Source organism: Triticum urartu, chromosome 6, assembly GCF_003073215.2.
Source record: "Triticum urartu cultivar G1812 chromosome 6, Tu2.1, whole genome shotgun sequence".
NCBI classification, from domain to species: Eukaryota; Viridiplantae; Streptophyta; class Magnoliopsida; order Poales; family Poaceae; genus Triticum; species Triticum urartu.
The window spans coordinates 39,998,102-40,017,775 of record NC_053027.1 but is presented as its reverse complement, the minus strand read 5'-3'; the positions used below and the strand labels follow the sequence as shown (position 1 = coordinate 40,017,775).

The 19,674-nt window shown below is 45.8% G+C and overlaps 1 protein-coding gene and 1 long non-coding RNA gene across 2 annotated transcripts; both read right to left on the bottom strand.

Annotated features, from left to right (window-relative positions):
• Positions 1-1,062: 1,062 nt before the first annotated feature.
• LOC125515468 lies at positions 1,063-3,623 on the bottom strand. Its single transcript, XR_007287020.1, has 3 exons — positions 3,559-3,623; positions 2,526-3,227; positions 1,063-2,460 (listed from the first exon to the last, which is right to left on the bottom strand). It is a non-coding gene; the product is annotated as an uncharacterized LOC125515468 (long non-coding RNA).
• A 1,786-nt stretch (positions 3,624-5,409) lies between these two features.
• Positions 5,410-10,486, bottom strand: LOC125516010 (disease resistance protein Pik-2-like). Its single transcript, XM_048681493.1, has one exon. The coding sequence runs from the start codon at positions 9,041-9,043 to the stop codon at positions 5,507-5,509; it is 3,537 nt and encodes a 1,178-aa protein (XP_048537450.1). The 5' UTR covers positions 9,044-10,486; the 3' UTR covers positions 5,410-5,506.
• Between the last annotated feature and the right edge of the window lie 9,188 nt (positions 10,487-19,674).

Genomic DNA, 19,674 nt, shown 5'->3' with positions numbered 1-19,674 from the left:
AATAAGCTAAGCATTACCAAATTGAATATAATGATAAAACACACTAAGATTAAACATAAGAAAAAAGAATCACTAAAAAATCTATTTTCAAAGTTAAGTTATTTTCAAAGCCAAGGTGAATGAGACGAAAGCTACAGTCAAGTTCCAGTTCAAGAAGGACCTTTGCATGGGTAGCCTGTCGATGGAGGAGAAGCAGATCCAGGAAAACATCCAACTAAATGAGTGTCAACTTAATGGTTTCGTTGCTCAAGAAATAGGTTCTCTCTTGTCCAACCTTTGTTTCTTGAGTTAAGTTTCATCATCTTACATCTGCATCAATCGAAATGCACAGACGAACACATAGTTAGGCTGGAATTAACAGAACATGATACTGGTTGTTACTTATGTTTTGCAGGTGAGACACCTGCTTGTACATCAAGAGCACCATATTGAAGAAATTGTAGTCTTCATCTTTGCACATACTATATTGGTATGTTTTACTTCATATTTTAGTCAGATTGGTTGTATGTTTAGATCCTTTATCTGTCAGATAATCCGAAAAACATCCAAGTTATGCATACAAATAACGGTAAATCAAAGTGCAAGCCAGGTTGGTGCTTGTTTGCTCAAGAACACGATTCAATTTTGAAAGATGCAAACAACAAGAGTATAAAGCACAACATGTAAATTACTTGCCATCATTGATCCATGGGATATTTTTGCCACAACGCACAATCAAACACATATAATAATACATATACGATCATAGTATGGATCGATCATTGGTAATAGATAAATAAATATTACTCGGGTACGTTCAAAACTATGATTAATTATAGATTTCATCAGTGTCTTTAATTTGCTCATCGTTATCTCAAGATTTGTGCAAACATGAGATTGCAAGTAGGTCGTGGTGCTGATAGGTGTTGGTGCTGAAGCTGAATGAAAACGAAGGATTCAGAATCCCAGGTGTTGTCTTTCCCTGCAAGCAAGGTAAGCTGGTACCAAAGATTAAGCAGGTGCAATGGAAGCTTCAGACAAGGAATGCACAAAGAGCATGAGAGGACCTGCAGTTTCTCCGGTGCCTTCTTTGGTAATGCCTCGAGATAACTTGGCTACCTTCAGTTAAGGGATGCAGTGCCAAGCAACAAGCTAGAGTTCTGTAAATAGTCTATTTAGAGCATCTCCAACAGAAGCGCTATATAAGCAACGCGCGGTATAAAAACTGCTTTTAGCGTGCGCGGTACTGATTTGGAGTCTCCAGCAGCAGCATAAAAAGCGTGCGCGCGCTATAATTAATGCAGCGCGCACAGCATATTTAGTGCGTCTGGTCGCGCGCGCTGCAAACTCTAGACTGCTGCAGATGGGACCGCTTGATTGGGACCGCTGGACTCGCGCGCACAGCATATTTTTGCAGCGCTTGTTGGAGCAAACGTCTTCTAGCGCCCTAAAAAACCTACTTGCGCGCTATAAACCAGTTTTATGGGCGCCGCGCATTGGGCGGCTGTTGAAGATGCTCTTACCGTCACCACAAGGAAACAACAGACCACAAATTCCTTCTGCCATCAAGACCATTTCCCATTAGCAAACACCACATCCATATGTGGGTATATAACTTGTCGTTCAGATTATGTACATGCATGATTCAGAAAAAATGGAGAACATACAGCTTGAATAATGATTAAGGGAAATGATTCAAGAATACTCATATGGTGCGTGTAACTACCAACTGAAATGGGTTTACCAACTTCATTTGCGGCTAGGGGCACAGCAAAATATCCTCCCTAGCTTGAATACGGAGGTCTTTTCCTTTCTTATTATCAATAGAAAGCATAGTTTCTCCTTCATGTTTCTTCATTTCTACTATAAAATGGACAGAGTCAACGCAACCCTATATAAACCGATGTTCAAAGTATCGCCCGGCATTTAAGTTAACTGCTGCTCGCACTTCACCAAATCAAAATCCTTCTATTCAGCCAATTAACTTTGCCAGTCTATTAATTTTTTTTTGAGGCTGTCAGACGGAATTATCGGGTGGGCCGATTACCTCCTAGAGGAGGCATAGCTTATTTTGGCCCAAAACTAGCCCGTTTCCGCGTTCAAAGTTTGGGGCTCCTGCTCCTTCTCCTAGAGGAGCGCCGCCGCCGCCCGAGCAGGCGCTGGAAATGTCATCCAGCTCACGCCTCCCCTCTCCCGATGGCCTCCCCTCCTCTTGGATCCAGGACAGCCGATGGCTCCGCCCCCAAGCTCGCCGTCTTCTCCCTGACCAGCCGCCGATGACGTCAGCCAGCTCGCATCTCCCCTCCTCCAGAATCCAGGAGGAGGAGCCGGTGCCCCTGCCCCAGAGCTTGTTGCCTCCTCCTCGACCAACCGGCGTTGTTGTCCTCCAGCTAGCTTCCCCAAGCTCGTTGCTTCTTCCTGCTACATCACCTGTCCATGGCTTCCGCAAGTAGCAAGGCAGTCTCTCCTCTCCTCCATGATCTGTGATGTATGATTGTACTCAACGTATGATGGGTGATGTGTATGTATGTTATGTTGCTACTGACCTATTATATCTTCATTTCTGCTCCGTCCTCTCCTTTGTGTAGGCTGCTTTGACCTGCTATATCTGCATTGCTGCACTGTCCTCTCCTAGGTTACCTACCAATAAATGGGTTACTGATAAATTTTGTTAATAGGCCGATTTGCCGATTAATCCCTACTCAGCACCCAACCAAGCAGCTACCAGTTACCGATATCCTGAACATTGCTATGAACACATGGTTGGTCCCTCCTCCTTTTTCCGGGCTTGGGACCGGCTACGCAATTTGTAAGTGTTACCTTAAAATGGCATAGGCGGAGTTCCACCCCCATCCCCAACCCACACAAATAAAAAGAGAGAAAGTAAATTATTTGTTTGAAAACTAACTCCACCGGCCCCACCCTCATTACCCAAAAGAGAGAAAGAAAATAAAGGTAAACACACAACTTTTTTTTACTTACCAAAGAAATAAGAAAAGGGCAATACGTTTTACCAACACTTTGTTTTCCTATATCTATTTTTTGGCTTTTTTAAATGACTTATGCGTTAACTCAAGGAACAAACCAGTAATGCTACAAAGCAAGAAAGTAAACATTTTTTTTAATTTCTTCTCTAATGCTAAAAGCAAATAGCCATTTTGTTTTTGCATTGTTGGATGAATGAAGCCTGAGAATTATTCCTTTCAATCGGCAATAAGATTGTAGAAGGCATCAAGAGTACCACCAGCCTGTGAAGAGCGCGCAGCAAAAAAATTAAGACTAGTTTAGTACATAGCTAGGCAAGACATGCATCGATGTGTGTAACCATAAATACATATTTAGATAGATACTTGCCAACTGATGAAAAATAGGTCTTAAATTGATGTAATACTGAACTGTGGGGATTGTAAAGCTATAGAGAATATATTAAAAACAACTCGAATCAATAGTTTAATGTTGTTAAATGTAACAAGGATATATTTATGAAGAGGCCGACATTCTCGTAATGTATAAACATGCTGGAATGTCGTTGTGCCTGTGCATGTGAATTGAAATGGAAGAGCTGAGTTGTATACATACGCATAGTTAAACTTGGTGGCAAGCATGATTGAATGAAGGTTCAAGGTTCAAGGTTGACTCGCCGTTGCCGTCTCCTCCTCATCTATCGGGACATGAGATATCTATTCCAGGCGCATCATCATTCACCAGGAGTAACAACAAATCAGGAATTCAAAATAGATGAGTATGTGTGGCGGTACATTGTACATATAAGTTATATGTAACAAGAGGTAGTAGTTAATGTGCGTAGCCAACCGTATGTATACCTCTTGGTTGGTACCTGAAACCTCCTGCTTGGATATGCCATCTTCATACTAGAATTAAAGAAAGGCAATCAGGCATGGAATTATTAGAGACATATATGGAACGTTAGACGGGGATAACAATGTGGAACAGCTAGTGTGCATACATATACTTTTTCATCTTGGTCTGCAGAGGACACTTTGACATCACCATCGCCATCATTGGACTGAAATTGAGGAAACAATTAAGTAGGAATTTAGAAGAAAGTTCCTGGTCTGTGGAAGAGATAAAAATAATTATTCATGGATGAAATGTATATATAGTACATACATGATACCCACGCTTTCATTGCTGTAAAGACCCTTGTACATATCTCACAATAGATTCTATCTTATACATTGTGTAGGATTGTTAGGGTGGGTTTCCGAGGCTGCAAATTCAGGTTTATGGGTAAAAAGTACTTGCACGGTCAATTTTACTATTGAAAGTTTTGCATTGGTAAAAGATATAGTGCCTAGATCAACTTTCACAACTAATGGACTGCTTTTAGCTTCTATTTAGCCTTGCCTTCATGGTAAGCTTTTCTAAATAACTCTGCACGCTTTCCCACCTTTTGATCATAAAACTAGAGGTAGGACGATAGAAAGGTCTCAATCACTTTGCATAGATACACCACTTCCCTACATGTTTTCTTCTCAAGTATTATGATTGTTGGAGTGCTGAAGCTTTTGAGCCTCCATATTAGCTCTAAGTGCACGTTTTATTGAATCAAGTTTTCCTTTAGTTTCGAAGAAAAGAGTCATAGTAGAAGTAATTTCTTGAATCATTCAGACTCCATTCGGCATATCATATTTTTTACAAATAATTACCTACTCTTCCCTATAACATTTTGTTTACAACTCATGATTGGTCATGTTCTAGGATTTGATACAACTTCCACCTGCAAGGCTTAGAGTTGGTGTTTCACCCGATTAATGACTATTCCAACGAACCACTTACTAGAGGAAGGAAAAGATTTCTCTATTCTTTTCTTACATATTAAACTCAGAATAGTCAGTTTCTTTCTTATATATGGTAGAAAATTATATGGTGACAATATTATGTAGTAGAAAGCAACTTTACGGTGGTAATTTTATCAAAGCCATCTATAAAAATTCTGGGGAAAAGTGTAAAAATCCATATGAAGATAAGATATTGTCATATGATTAATATGTAAAGTTTCGAATGCTTACTCAATTGCTTTTAACCTACTGGGAGAAAATCACAAGTGATTTTTTATATCATCTTGTAATGGTCATTTCTATTATCCTCGTTTTTTTTGTTTGAACCAGATTGAGTTTCAGCTCTCAAATATTTTAAAAGTTGTTTCCAGTTGATAGTTTACCTAGCGTTTAGTGGCTTACACTTTTCTTATGATGTTTAGAAGGAATAGTATCATTTTAATTAAGATGATATACATATTAATAGAAGACCGTACCTTTGCTAGAGAAAATAAAAATAAACATGGATATTGCTTGGGCACTTGCATGGGTCACTTTGCTAGTTAATATTATTTTGGTAATAATTTATTAGGGCTTGATATTCTTCTCAATTTATATGTGCAAATTTTATTAAGATGTTGCCTGCTCACCACTATTCTAGTTTAGGACAAATAACCGTACACCCTCACTCATAACACATCTTACAGTTACCATCAGACACCCCTGCTGGCTGTAGAGAAATGAACTCACATTTGAATATAAACACATATATGAGTGTAATCTAGTTCACACACAAGCAGAATAATAGTAAAACATACGTGAATGGGCGAAGCAATCCTGCTGAATAGATGGACCACCGTGTAAGGTAAAATGTTATCATCAATGAAGTTTGGATGATCTTCTAAGGTTTGTTTCACCTGATCTGGTAGCGTGACACCATCATTGAACATTATTTCTTTCAACTTGGGAAGGTTGTTGATTCCCGAGAGAGACTCTATCCCGTCGACAAGCCAGACAATCTTTTCAAGCTTAGGAGCTTCTCCAGGTCCGAAGTCGATGTCGGTGATTTCGAAGTTGATGTCAGTGATGCCGCCCCCCTCAACAACAAGATACTTGAGATTTTGGAACCCATTGGTCTGGATTATAAGCATGCTCCCAGTGTGTAAAGTAACATGGCGGAGCCTGAGGCCGCGTAGGTTGTGTAAACCTGCGAGGGATTCCATATCACGCTGGTCCAACAAGGTGTTGTCAAGAGTTACCTTGGCAAGTTTTTCGCAGCCTGTAGCAAACAATTGGAGAAGACCCCCATGCATTGTGACTCCACTGATGCTCAGGCTTTCAAGAAGCTTGGGTGTGTTTTTACAGTGGGCACTGATAGCATTGGCTGCAGGGATGTCACAAGGAGTAGCAGCCTTGCTGGCAGTGATAGGCAGAGGCTTGATCTCAATGGATAGAGACTGAAGGCACTCATTCAGATCGCTGATCCCTTGGAGTAAGTTCTCAAGTTGAGCTTTCCAGTCATAAATGACAACACCAAGCACCCTCAGCTGCCATAGCTGGCCAATCTCTCTCAGCTCAGTAGCATGATGTTTCGAAGCCTGTACATGGGATAGCACTTCCAGATCTGTCATTTTCCTGACCTTGTGAGGCATCTTCTGGACAGTGGAAACTGTGCTAGCATCACCACCACCACCACCAGTGTCAGTGCCTATACTTTGACCAGCCAGTAGACGCTTCAGCTTCAGTAGCATGAGGTGTTTTATGGCGGAGGCATTCATAGGAGTGTGCCGGATGTCCAACACCTCCAGCTGTTGGAGCCTGTTGATCTCCTTAGGCAGCTGAGTGACATCTGTGTTCCTTAGGCTCAGATACTTGAGAAGTATTAACGAGGTGCACACGTTCCTGAGCCAGTGTTGGTTATCTCTCAGGGATGAACAGCCTTCCAGATCCAGGACCTTGACGAGATTTAACTGAGATGATGCACGTGATGGTTGCTTCAAAAAGTCGAGGATGCTATCCGAGGGACGGAGCCTGATGTTGCTGAGAATGGAGAAGTGGCGAGCCAGGTTCCGAGACAGACGTGTGTCCAGAATGTGTTCTTTCCTGGCCATCTTGGTGATGAAATTGTACACTTGTTCATGCACTGTAATGCTCTTGACCTTCCCTGCAACACCAATGCCATGAGGACAGACAAGCCATAAGTCGGCAAGTACTTCAAAACAATGCTCGGCCTGACTTACTGAACTAGGCCAGTCTTGTCTAGTTATCAGTCCTTCCGCAACCCACCGTCCGATTAACCTTCTACGGTTTATCTTCTCATCTTTATGGAAGATGGCTAGATACAGCAAGCAGGTCTTGTATTCCCTAGGAAGATCGTCGTAGGAGAACTTGATCATCTTGTAGCCATTAGTCTCCATGGATCCTCCAAACACGAGGCTATTGCTCAACTTATCCAGTTCCTCTCTGCTCCTCATTGGATTGGCAAACAGAGCATGGATGAACATCTTTATGCAGAATGGATCCACCGACATCTCCACCCTACATTTCTCCAAGATCTCATGGAAAATTTCGGCGTTGTACCTCTCGTCGTCATTGACTCGCCGATTTGTAAGTTGGAGCGCTGTACTGCGGTAATATTCAATGGAAGAGTATACAATTGGTTCTGTCCCATAGCAAAACTCGTTGGCCCTCTGCATGTATTTTGTGGTAACTACCACTTTTATTGAACTGCAACCCAAATCTTGCAAGGCCTTTGCGGTTTCGTCCCATTTGTAGCCAGAGGCATTGTGGAGAACGACCAGTGTCCTTGTACCCCGCAGGTGTTCTCTAACCCTCCCCACGGTTTCTTGAATCAACAGATGCTCTTTGATCCTCCTCAGGACTTGTTCAATCCTCTCCCTGCAGTCCTGCTGTGACGGCTGGTCTTTGCCTGATTCTTCCACTGATTTATCTTGCTGATGAAGCGACACTGGCAGCAGCTCTGGCGTGATCTGCACTTGAATCTTCAGCGTGATGTCTTTGATATTCTTCACGATGTGATCCTCGCCCGGTTTAGTTGTGGCTGCCTTCCCCGGTGTGGTGGCCTGCTTGGGAAGTAGCTTCTGCAGGATGGCTATGAATTGGGGATGCTCGACGCCAATCCTGCAGGAGCTGGCCTTTTCACCTGCTGCTTCGACCAGCAGATACTTCCTCATCTTCTCTACTGTCTCGTTGAGGATCTTTTCCTGGGTTTGATTTTGATCCTCACCGGCGTTGGTGTCCTGGAGCAGCACCTGCAAGATGCTGTGGAGTACTTCCAAGGGTTCAACCAGGCAACCTTTATTATCAGCTTCCTCCAGGTGCTCTTCGATCTTCTCCTTGATCTTCCCAATCATCTCGTCGATGTCTTCCTCACCAAATTCTTTGACCGATTCATCTGCCTCCCCTTTCAGCTGCTGCAGGATGTCATCAAGAAAATCCCAGGGTTCTTTTCTTTTGACAAATGAATCCAATGTTTTTTGCAGGAAAGACCAGTCACATAGAATGAATGTGTGGTCAAACTTTTCCTTGACGGAATCATGAGCCAACGCTTCATTCAGAATTTGGCTTCCATCCTCTTCGTCCGGTGCTGCAATGGCGATGGCTTGGAATTGACCATGCTCTTGTTGGTGTTCGAGCCAGTGAATTAGCTTTTCGGTGCACTTGTAAAAAATGCGAGGCTTGGAAAAGGCTAGCTCCCTTCGGGGATCATCGCTTATCGCCGCGTAGTAGTCTTGTTCCAAGTCATGGTCTCCTTCAGCTGCAACTCCCACAGCAGCTTGAAACGACGACGACGACGATGCCTCCGTCAGCAGCTTGTCGGACTCTGCCTTCGCCGGGACCTCGACGCCATACCTGAGCCGCCGCTCGCCAACGTCGCGCGCCCGGGCCTTGAGGTCGCGCAGCTGTGTGGCTGCTAGGTGCTGAGCGAGCGTCTTCTTCACGAACCAAGGCACCCACCACACGTAACCCAGCAGGATTCCTCTGGCGCGGTAGACCGCCGGATCACCGCGCCTTAGGTAGATGTCGATGCAGTTGCTGCAGTCATGAGCGAGGTCGCGGACCTGCTTCATCCACGTGCGGACCTGCTCGCCATGCTCCCCGCTGCGGGGCGTCTTCCCAGCAAGGTGCAGGAGGAAGCTGTTCATGCTCTCCATCTCCTCCTTGATGAACTGCACATCACCACGGACGCTGCCCAGCAGCTTAGCCTCGTCGCGGATGACGCCCAACAGCGAGCGGACGGCGCCCCCAGCGAGCTCAGCCATCGCCGGCACTCGATGGTCTCCACTGGTGTGGCTGTGACTAGGCGCTGGTTTAGTTTATAGCATGCTAATGCGCGTGCGTGTATTAGGATTGTGGGTACCGTACCTGGCTTGGGCAGGATGCAATCGATGAGACAATAGGATTTTTATGATGCCGTGGACAAATAATGGATTGCATGTCTATATCAATCTTTTTTTATTCTGGATTACAAGGACCCACGCTCACACTACTATACACATGCACACACGCGTGCGCGTTCTACTGAAACACATTCAAGATCTAGAGCGGTGGTCTCTCAGATAAATATACCTCACTGACCGCGGGATTGATGCAGTAAATGGATAAGGCAAGCTTGCTGGAATGTTAAGTACTTAGGTGAGAGGAACCACATCACAACAAATGTTATGAGATCGTCGATGTACAGTTAAATACTACTCTCTCCGTCTCATAATACATTGCATTCCAAAGTTTGTTATAAATTAATCAAAATTTTGAAGTTTGCTCAAATTTATAGAAAATAGTATCGATATCTATCATACCAAATTAGTACCATCTATCTTCTATACTATTGAACGGTGGTGATTTGCCACTCTAAAACTAAGATGTATCAATGGTAGAGATTAGGCAAGGACGCAGATCTATACTATTGCACATGCAAGCTGAGAAGCAACGGATTGATTTTCTGCATGCAAGCTTTGTTGAGATGCACAAGGATTTATTTCTGGCCACAACAAAGCACATACAAGCTGAGAAGCACACGGGCACTCATCCATAGCCCAGTGCGGGTTCTCTAATTGTTGGACTAATATAAGCGCAGGGTAGCGCACACAGCGAATCGAAGTCACAATAAAACATGCCATGACACCACGAGTACAGCAGATCAAAGGCACAACAACACATCAACATATCCATATGCACTGACAACGCTCGGTCGCACTGGGAGATCGAAGGCACGACCAGGCAGCAGGACGCCCAGCGTAACCAAGGGCAGAAGGAACGTCATCAACTTTGGGTAATAACCGCAATCTTCATGTGTGTTTAGATATTTCCAACATGTCTCAACTTCCTTATGAATAACCTGTTTTCAGGTGCATTGATGATTAGTGAGATCACTTAGTTCTAATTAAATTTCATAGGTGCATTATAAATAAACAAGTCTTTTTAAAATCGTTTGAAGAGAACAACTCTATGGCGTACATGAAGTTGAGTGGATTAACCACAAGAGGACAAACACGGAACATTAAAGCCAGGGTAATGAGAATGTGGGATTCAATCAACCCTTCGGCTGATGAACTTATAAGCATCGATATGATTTTGATGGACAGACATGTATTTCTTAAATATTTAACAGCAGAGTTCTTCTACTGTTTAAACTACTACTAAGAATTCTTTCATTCTGTTTTGGAGGGTGATCAATTCATGCTATTACATGGAAGAATCTGATTGACACTTATGCATAAAAAAATCAATGAGAGTTCTACAGATATTTCTAGCAATATTTCAGTTTTAGATTTTACAAAGATCACCCAGTGAGCAGTGAAACTAAAATTATTTTTGCATACAATACAATGGTAAAGGAGCACATTTGCTGAGTCGCATGGGAGATGATACAAAATGATCTTAACAATACACTACTAAAAGAAAATTTTTAAATATGTCTAAAATACGAGTAATTTTGATGCAATGAAAAAAAAATTGAACTCAAACTTCAAAGACCAATTCAAGCCAAATAATTTTAATGATTTGTAAAACATTTAATTTATATAGTATCAAATGATAATGTTAAATGTCTAAATTCAAGCAAGTCTGACAGCAAAATATATACCATCAATAAAAAGTCTAGCGACGCAAATGTGTGGCCGCCCTGCTAGTTAGATCTATCATACAATATACTTTCATAGTATACTTATTTAGTACTAGATGTTGATATTTTCTCTATAACTTAGTGAAAGTAAAAAATTGACTTAAAATGCAAAACATTTTGGGACAAGACTAGTATGGGTGGAAGAACCGCTGGGTACGTGGATGCTCGCATTTTTCAGAGTAGCATCTACCAAGGGTGCAGCTCTCTAAGTTTGGGGAGGAGGGTGCCCATTGCTCCCCTCGCCAACTCCATGATCTCTCAGTTAGTAGCTTTTTTTTTGCCCGCAAAAAAACCTCCCTTCTTTGGCTAATACTGTAACTAGTTAGACACGGTCAAGATTACTATGATTAAACCCAGCAATCAACATATATTCAAATGGTTGGTGATCGAGTCAAAGGAGACGGATGCTACTCGCTAGTAAGAGCATCTACAGCCGGGTCTCTCATACCCGTCTCAACCGTCCAGATAAGCCGTTCGGTCAGTGACCGGTCACAAAAATTCAACCCAACCATAGCTCTCAAACGGGCCTCAAATGTCCGGGCTGACCGGCACCCCTCATATCCAGCCCAAATATAGGACGGATATGGGGCGGCCCGGGCACGCCCGGGCGCGTCCGTCTGACAGGTCCGGTCCATCATGGGCCCCATAAAAAACCTCAATTCGGACGGCGAGCTCAAACCCTAGCTCACTCTCTCCCTCTCTCGCTTCATTCGTCCACTCATGTCCCTTTCCGGTTCCGATCCCATCCACCACCATGAGCAGCTCCGGCAGCCACTCTACCTCGGAGCTCGACTACGAGGAGGAGATGGCCCTCCGCATTGCGCTAGAGCGGTCCAAGGTGGAGTCCGGCGGCAGCTCCGGATATGGAGCGTCACCACACCTCCCGCGCCAGCGCAGCGCGGACGCCGGAGCTGGCCCCTCCTGACTCGCTCGCAGCGACGCCCGGTCAGCACAGTCCATGCCGGCCCCGTGTCGTCTCCTTCCCCTGGCGGCCGCTCCTGCACGCGACTAACGCTGGGTGCTTGTGCCCGCGCCTCCGGCCCGCACGCGCACTCCGGAGTCATAGGCGTGCACCATGCGCCGCGAGAGGCAGTGTGCACGGGAGAGGGAGGCGGCGGAGTAGTCCATGCGCTGCCGCGGGATGGAGCCGGATGCCGACGAGGACGCACGTCTTCTTGCCTGGGTGTACCGCCGCTCCCTCACGACGGCGAAGACGGACGCTCGCCGCCTCCGACGGAAGAACGCCAAGGCGCTCCGGCTAGCCATTGAGTAGCCGGAGCACGAGTTGAAGGAGGCAGCGGCGGATAAGGCGTAGGTGGCAAGGCTGAAGCGGGAGCAGGACAGGGCGGTTCGTCGTATGAAGGGGCTCATCGTCTTCTCCGACGGTGGCGACAGCTGCAGCTCGTCGCCCGACGACCAAGACCCTCCACTAGCCGCGGACGCCTACAGCTGCGCCGGCGACCGGAAGGGCAAAGGCCCGGCGAGGAGGTGGTGATTCCGGCCCCCTCCTCCTCAATGTTTATATCGTTTTAGTTGTAGAAGTTTGTGAACTTGTCCGTGGAAGAACTATGATCTTTTGGATGTGGTGAAGTATGTTGATCCGTTTGTAGTCGATCTTGTGTTCCTTTACAACTCAATTTTGTTGTCCATCGTCTGATCACGTAGGCTAGATCAACGTATGCATGGGTAGTATGGATGTAAGACGCCGGATATGAGATACGTGGATGCAGGATGGCAAATATGAGGGGTGCCGGTCAGTGCCCGCGGACGCGTCCGCAGACGTTTGAGGAGCCGGATTTTGTAGATGCTCTAAGGGTGCATTGTTGATACCCCTATTCTATTATCTCAAAATGAGTTATAGATTAAGCCAAAGTTTGTGGATATCAGCACATGCAGAGTCTAGGGAATACTAGTTTTCTTCTCCCTCACACCAGACCAGAGTTCATTCCCTTGTGACGGGGACATGCGCAAGTTGCACCGGTATTAATTCTGTGCCACGCACATGTGCTTTATAAAGCGATATATCCTCCACCTTTTTTACTTTATTTAGCGCAGAATATATTATATCCTCCACTTACTTAAAGGATACTGATTCCCGTGTACCCACCGGTGGACAAAAGGCAACACATTGGCTCAGGGAGTGGTGAGTAAATGGCTCTGCACGCACGCGTGCAGCGTTGAATCGCCAAGAACGCATGGCAATTCCTGGGTGTCGTCGTGCTAAGTAGTTGTTCTCGTCTGGATCTGTTCATCTCACGAGCACTTTGGTGCTTCGTGTCGAAATCAACTCTACACCTTTGATAGACACCAACAAAAAAAAGGACAGCCAGAAGACAAAAATATGTCCGTGTTGCTTCTCCAGAGGACCGAGAGGAGACTCATTCAAGAGTTGTGCTCACACACCCAAATAATGGATGTAAAATATTCTCCAGATTAACCTATTTTTGAGAAACAGACATTAATTAGCACTTTTAAGTTGTTTAGTGTCCTGATCAAATTAATAGTTTAGTGTCGGATCGACGGATGCCTCATTGTCTCAGAAATCAAATAATGCTTGATCGTTTTTAATGCGAGGACGAAGAGAAAATATTGCTTAGTTTTTAAAGTTAACTGCAGTAAATAGAAAAAAAAACAAAGATGTTGCAATATGATAGTTTTGTCACTTCTTGTTCCGTACAACCCCTAGACATAAGGACAAATGAGATTGTTGCGTACCTCTTCATAAAAAAGGGTAGGATCATCTTTTCACCCATCTGATGTACCTGTGCGGGTTCCGCGCGCGCCCCAAACGGCGTACACGTACACAACTTGACGACGCGTACGGACAAGCTCCTCTCCTTCTGGTTCCCCAGGAGGCCGGGACATGAGACCAATGACGCGTTTGGTAGGCTGCATACATCCCAACCAGACCCGGGCGGGATGAAATTGCACTACAAAAAAAAGACACATCCGTGACATTTTGGGCCGAACGAAAATCTTTTCTGTCATACTTATGACACTTCTATGACGATAATTGTGAAAAAATACGGTATTATCATAGATGTGGTGGGCTCCTACTTCTATGACAAAAAATCATGGCAGAAAATGGGCTTTTCGTCCTGGGCGGGCCGGAGACGCAGCTGCATGACATTCTTTGGGCTGTCCATGACGGAAAAAACTGTGGTAGAACCAAGGGCGCGGAAAATATCGGGGAGTCCCCGGTTACGGTGGGTGGTCGGGGGCCGAGCGATGCGCGTTTCTCTCGTACGTACGCGCGTGTGTGCGAGGCGTTGAGCTCTAACTGAACCTGAGCGAGGCGTTGGGCTCTAACTGAAGCCGAGCGATTTCACTGCAGGCTACGCGTTACTGAACCCGAGCGATCGATCGATGGATGTTAATTGAACCTGATCGAGCGATTCCTTCGCTACTGCTGCTAACTGAAGCCGATCGATGCTGCCTCTGGATGAACAGTGAGTGTTGCAGGGGGGGGGGTTGGATGAACAGTTCCCGGTGAGGGTGGATGAACAGGACCCCGTGATGTTGCCTCTGGATGAACAGTACCCCCGATCGATCGAGCCGGTTGGGGCTGGATGAACAGGACCCCGTGGAGGGCTGGATGAACAGGACCACCCCGTGGAGGGCAGGATGAACAGTAGACGGTGGAGGGCAGGATGAACAGTAGCCCGTGGAGGGGTGGTTGAACAGGAGCCCGCGGAGAGGGCTGGTTGAACAGTAGCCGGTGGAGTAGCGCGCAGTGGAGGTGGATGAACAGGAGCCCGTGGATTGACAGTCGCAGGTGGAGGCTGGAGGAGGTCGACGGTGGATGAACAGTAGCCCGTGGAGGCTGGAGGGGTCGACGGTGGAGATGAATAGTATCCCGTGGAGTCCCGTTTTGCGGTACGCCACACCCCTCCCGATGAACAGGACCTCCGTTTCGACCGTAACGCTCCAACACAAGTCCGTTTCCTCCGTTTTTCGGTACGCCACACCCCTCCCGATCAACAGGACCCCCGTTTCGGTCGTAGGAGGTCCATTTCCTCCGTTTTGCGGTATGCCAGACCCCTTCCGATGAACAAGATCCTGTTTCGAACGTAGCCGGTCGAACACAAGGCCGTTTCCTCCGTTCTGTGGTACGCCAGGCCTCGTTTCCATCGGCTGTTCCGTCCAAGCCCCCCCCGATGAACACGACGACGCATTCCGTTCCGACCCAGCCGGTTGGCTCCCCATGAACACGACGACGACGCTGTTTCTCCATTCCGACCCGCCATGTACACGAGCCCTGGCCGTATGTATGCGCGAGTAGGCGTTCGAGACCTGCCCGTACGTACGTACGTGGCCGTATTTTCTTTCTTGCACACTGGCCGCTGTACGTACGTGTACATGCTACGTGCGCGCCTCTACTACGACACGTGCGCGCCTCTACATCGACCAGTATGTACGTACACGTTCGCGTCAGAATGACAACGCTACGTACGCTTCGACCAGGTGGGTCCCGACTGTCAGGCACTTCCTTGCATGCGAAGATGTAGCTGGTGGGTCCCAGCAGTCAGGGGGGTGAATCGTTTTTTTTTGCCCGGACGCACTTCCTTGTGTGCGAAGATGTAGCTGGTGGGTCCCAGCAGTCGGGGGGAAACGTTTTTTTCGCGAAATACGGTGGCCCGTCCGATGGGTCCTCGCTGTCAGGTGGAGGAATAATTATTTTGCGCGTAATAAGGAGGCACTTCCTTGCTGCGGCCGTGGACCCAGCTGTCAGCCTCTCCACGTACAGTCCACGTCCGATGGAAGCCGTTCCTTGACCATGTTGACCATGCCGTGCCGAGAGCACCAGGGCGGTGGACGACGGCGAGGCCTAGGAATGGGACGACGCGGAGCCAGGGAAGACGCGGCAGTGGATGCCCATGCGTAGAGGAGTACGAGGGTTCACTGGTTCGCTGCGGTGTGAGGCTGCCGTCGTCGCAGAATAACAGGGGGTGTGGGTGAGTAGAGGGATGGCCTGGCCAGCGGTGGGAATAGTAGGGAGCGGTGAGGCCTCCGCGGCAGCACAGCCGGCCACGGGAGGCAGGAGCATGCGGCACGACCGACACTGCTTTGGGCGGCTGGAGCAACAAGACCAGAGGTTGAAGAAGCACTACGACCATTGGATGGACATCTTACGGCCACTGGAGCTAGAATTGTTCATAGTGACTAAGTTGACAAAGCACTCCGTCCCTGTCAATTTAGTAGGCCCACAAGTCAGCCTCCCACTAAGGTGGGTCCCAACTAGCAGGGGGAGTATTCATTTTTATGCGTAATAAGAAGGCACTTCCTTGCGTGCGAAGATATAGCTGGTGGGTCCGACCTGTCAGCGGTGGGAACGTTTTTTTCGCGAAATACAGAGACCCTTCCGGTGGGTCCCAGCTGTCAGGTGGAGGAATCATTATTTTGTGCGTAATAAGGAGGCATTTCCTTGCACGCGGCCGTGGACCCAGCTGTCAGCCTCTCCACACACAGTCTACTTCCGATGGTGTCGTTTGTTGACCACGTTGACCACTCTGTGCCGAGCGCATCCAAGGTGGTGGACGACGGCGAGGCCCCGGACAGCAACGAGCCGGAGATGGGAAGACGCAGGAGTAAATTCGCAGATGGAGAGGTGTACGAGGGTTAACTGGTTCTGGTGTGGTGTGGTTCGGCAGTCGGTGGAGAAGAACAGGAGGTGTGGAGGGGTGGAGGGATGGCCTGTCCAACGGTGGAGTAGCGCTTCACAGCGAAGCGTGCTAAGCAGAGCTGCTAGCAGTAGGAGGCGGGAGCAGGTGGTCCCGGCGGCGCTGGAGGAAGAAGACGAGAGATTCAAGATGAATGCCGGTCGTTGGATGTAAATCCAATGGCTAACTATGTCAGAATCATTTGTTGACTAAGTTGACAACGACTTGCATTGGCTTCGGCCTATTGGCCCACATTTCAGACTCAAAAAATATGGCACGTATTTAATCCATTTTTTCAGAATTTACAGTCTTTTTTTGCGGGATAGAATTTACAGTCCATTTGATCTCTTTTTCTTTTGAATTACAGTCCATTAGCTAGGCTGGGTGAACAAATAATGTAGCGTCCATGCAGCCCATTTATGTTTTTCCTAAAATTACAGGCCATTTGCACTTTGTCGAAATACACGATTTTGCTGGGCTGATTCTAATTATAATGTTGGGGTGGGCGCAACAATGTTATCAAAACATAAACAGGGGTTGAGCATTTTGTTATATATATATATTTAAATAATAAGTAATTTATTATTACATTGGTCCTTAAATCTTACCAAGCTTTTGTACACAATCACCAGGATTTCCGTTGCCAAAAAAAATCTAGGATTTTATTGTTAAGAAATTATTTTTATAAGTTAACAAGATGTGGGATATTGTTTTCTTACATATGTAAGTATCTGTTAAATATATGATAACAATAACAATAATATATAATAACATATAAAATAATCTAAATATATATAATATAGTTAGAAGGGAAACACAAGTTGGACCAGGCGTTCCTATTCTTATATAGAAAAATACAACAGACCACTGCGTTTTCTTAAAAAAATATATAAATTGGGCTGCCGATGTTTCAGGAAAAATAAAACCTCGGATGGGAGGTCCATAGGCCGATCGATACATGACAGCCCTCAAGAAAATACAAACAGCCTTATGGACCTCCCATCCGAGGTCGTGGGTTGCGCATGTAAAAAAGAAAGCCTAGACGGGGCATCCCAAAACCCAGCTGATACTTGCTGCCCCAGTGATAATAAATGATACCTGTCAGCTCCCCGGCTTCGTTGTGAATTTATATCCTATAATAACTACGTTGAAGCACCTAAAAAAATGTAACTATGTTGACAAACTTGTGGGCCCCAACGTCAGTATAGCATTAGGAGGAAGTATTTTTTCGATGAGGCACTTGCTTGCGTACGGCCATAGACCTGGTGGGTCCCGACTGTCCGCCTCTCCATGTACAGTCCTCTCCAGATTTCTCTCGTTTGTTCAGCATGTTCACAACGGCAGACAAAGGCGTCGTGGCGAGCGCACAAAGGCGCAGGAGGAGATCCGACAACCTGAGGAAGTGCCTTATTAGTAACGAAACAACTGAACTAGCCCAGTGGCCGAGTGACACTACCCGACAGCTGTTCCGCCCGGGTTCGATTCCACCTGTGCAGAGAAAATATCTCCAAAATTTTTGCCTCTGTCTTTATTGACATGTGGGTCCCAATTGTCATCTACGCACACCACATCCTACACTTGCCAAAACTTCGTCCCTCATTTTCTCTATTTTTTGCACACTCGACATTGTGTGGGCATTTTGAAATAGCATATCTTTTTGACTGTGCATCATATGAAGATGTGCTATGCATGAATGTTGATCAGCATGATGTTAACTGGCTGGTAGTTCCAGTTTCAACCATGAATAAAACTTCCAGCATGATGTTAACATTGTTTGAAAAGGCCATGTTAATATAAATGCTCTGCCTCTGAAAGTTGCAGTTTCTTATCTGAAACTGAACTTGGAGTTTCTTCTCTGAGAATCACATTGTCTGCACTTTTATACTCCTATTAAACTACATTTTTAAGTGCTAAAAATAGATCTCTAGAATTCATAAAATACTTCATATGCTCAATATTGCAAATCTGAAATTTAAAAGACATTCATATCTGAAAGTACTCTCAAAATACACAACACAAAACACAATTAACAACCTGCAAATATGATAACCCACAAGTATAGGGGATCGCAACAGTTTTCGAGGGTAGAGTATTCAACCCAAATTTATTGATTTGACACAAGGGGAGCCAAAGAATATTCTCAAGTACTAGCAGCTGAGTTGTCAATTCAACCACACCTGGAAACTTAGCATCTGCAGCAAAGTGTTTAGTAGCAAAGTAATATGATAGTAGTGGTAATGGTAACAAAAGTAAAGGAAGCAAAAGTAATATTTTTTGGTATTTTGTAGTGATTGTAACAGTAGCAACGGGAGAGTAAATAAGCGTAAACCAGTATATGGAAAGCTCGCAGGCATCGGATCAGTGATGGATAATTATGCCGGATGCGGTTCATCATGTAACAGTCATAACCTAGGGTGACACAGAACTAGCTCCAATTCATCAATGTAATGTAGGCATGTATTCCAAACATAGTCATACGTGCTTATGGAAAAGAACTTGCATGACATCTTTTGTCCTACCCTCTCGTGGCAGCGGGGTCCTAATGGAAACTAAGGGATATTAAGGCCTCCTTTTAATAGAGAACCGGAACAAAGCATTAGCACATAGTGAATACATGAACTCCTCAAACTATGGTCATCACCGGGAGTGGTCCCGATTATTGTCACTTCGGGGTTGCCGGATCATAACACATAGTAGGTGACTATAGACTTGCAAGATAGGATCAGGAACACACATATATTCATGAAAACATAATAGGTTCAGATCTGAAATCATGGCACTCGGGCCCTAGTGACAAGCATTAAGCATAGCAAAGTCATAGCAACATCAATCTCAGAACATAGTGGATACTAGGGATCAAACCCTAACAAAACTAACTCGATTACATGATAAATCTCATCCAACCCATCACCGTCCAGCAAGCCTACGATGGAATTACTCACGCACGGCGGTGAGCATCATGAAATTGGTGATGGAGGATGGTTGATGATGATGACGGCGACGATTCCCCCTTTCCGGAGCCCCGAACGGACTCCAGATCAGCCCTCCCGAGAGGTTTTAGGGCTTGGCAGCGGCTCCGTATCGTAAAACGCGATGATTTCTTCTCCTC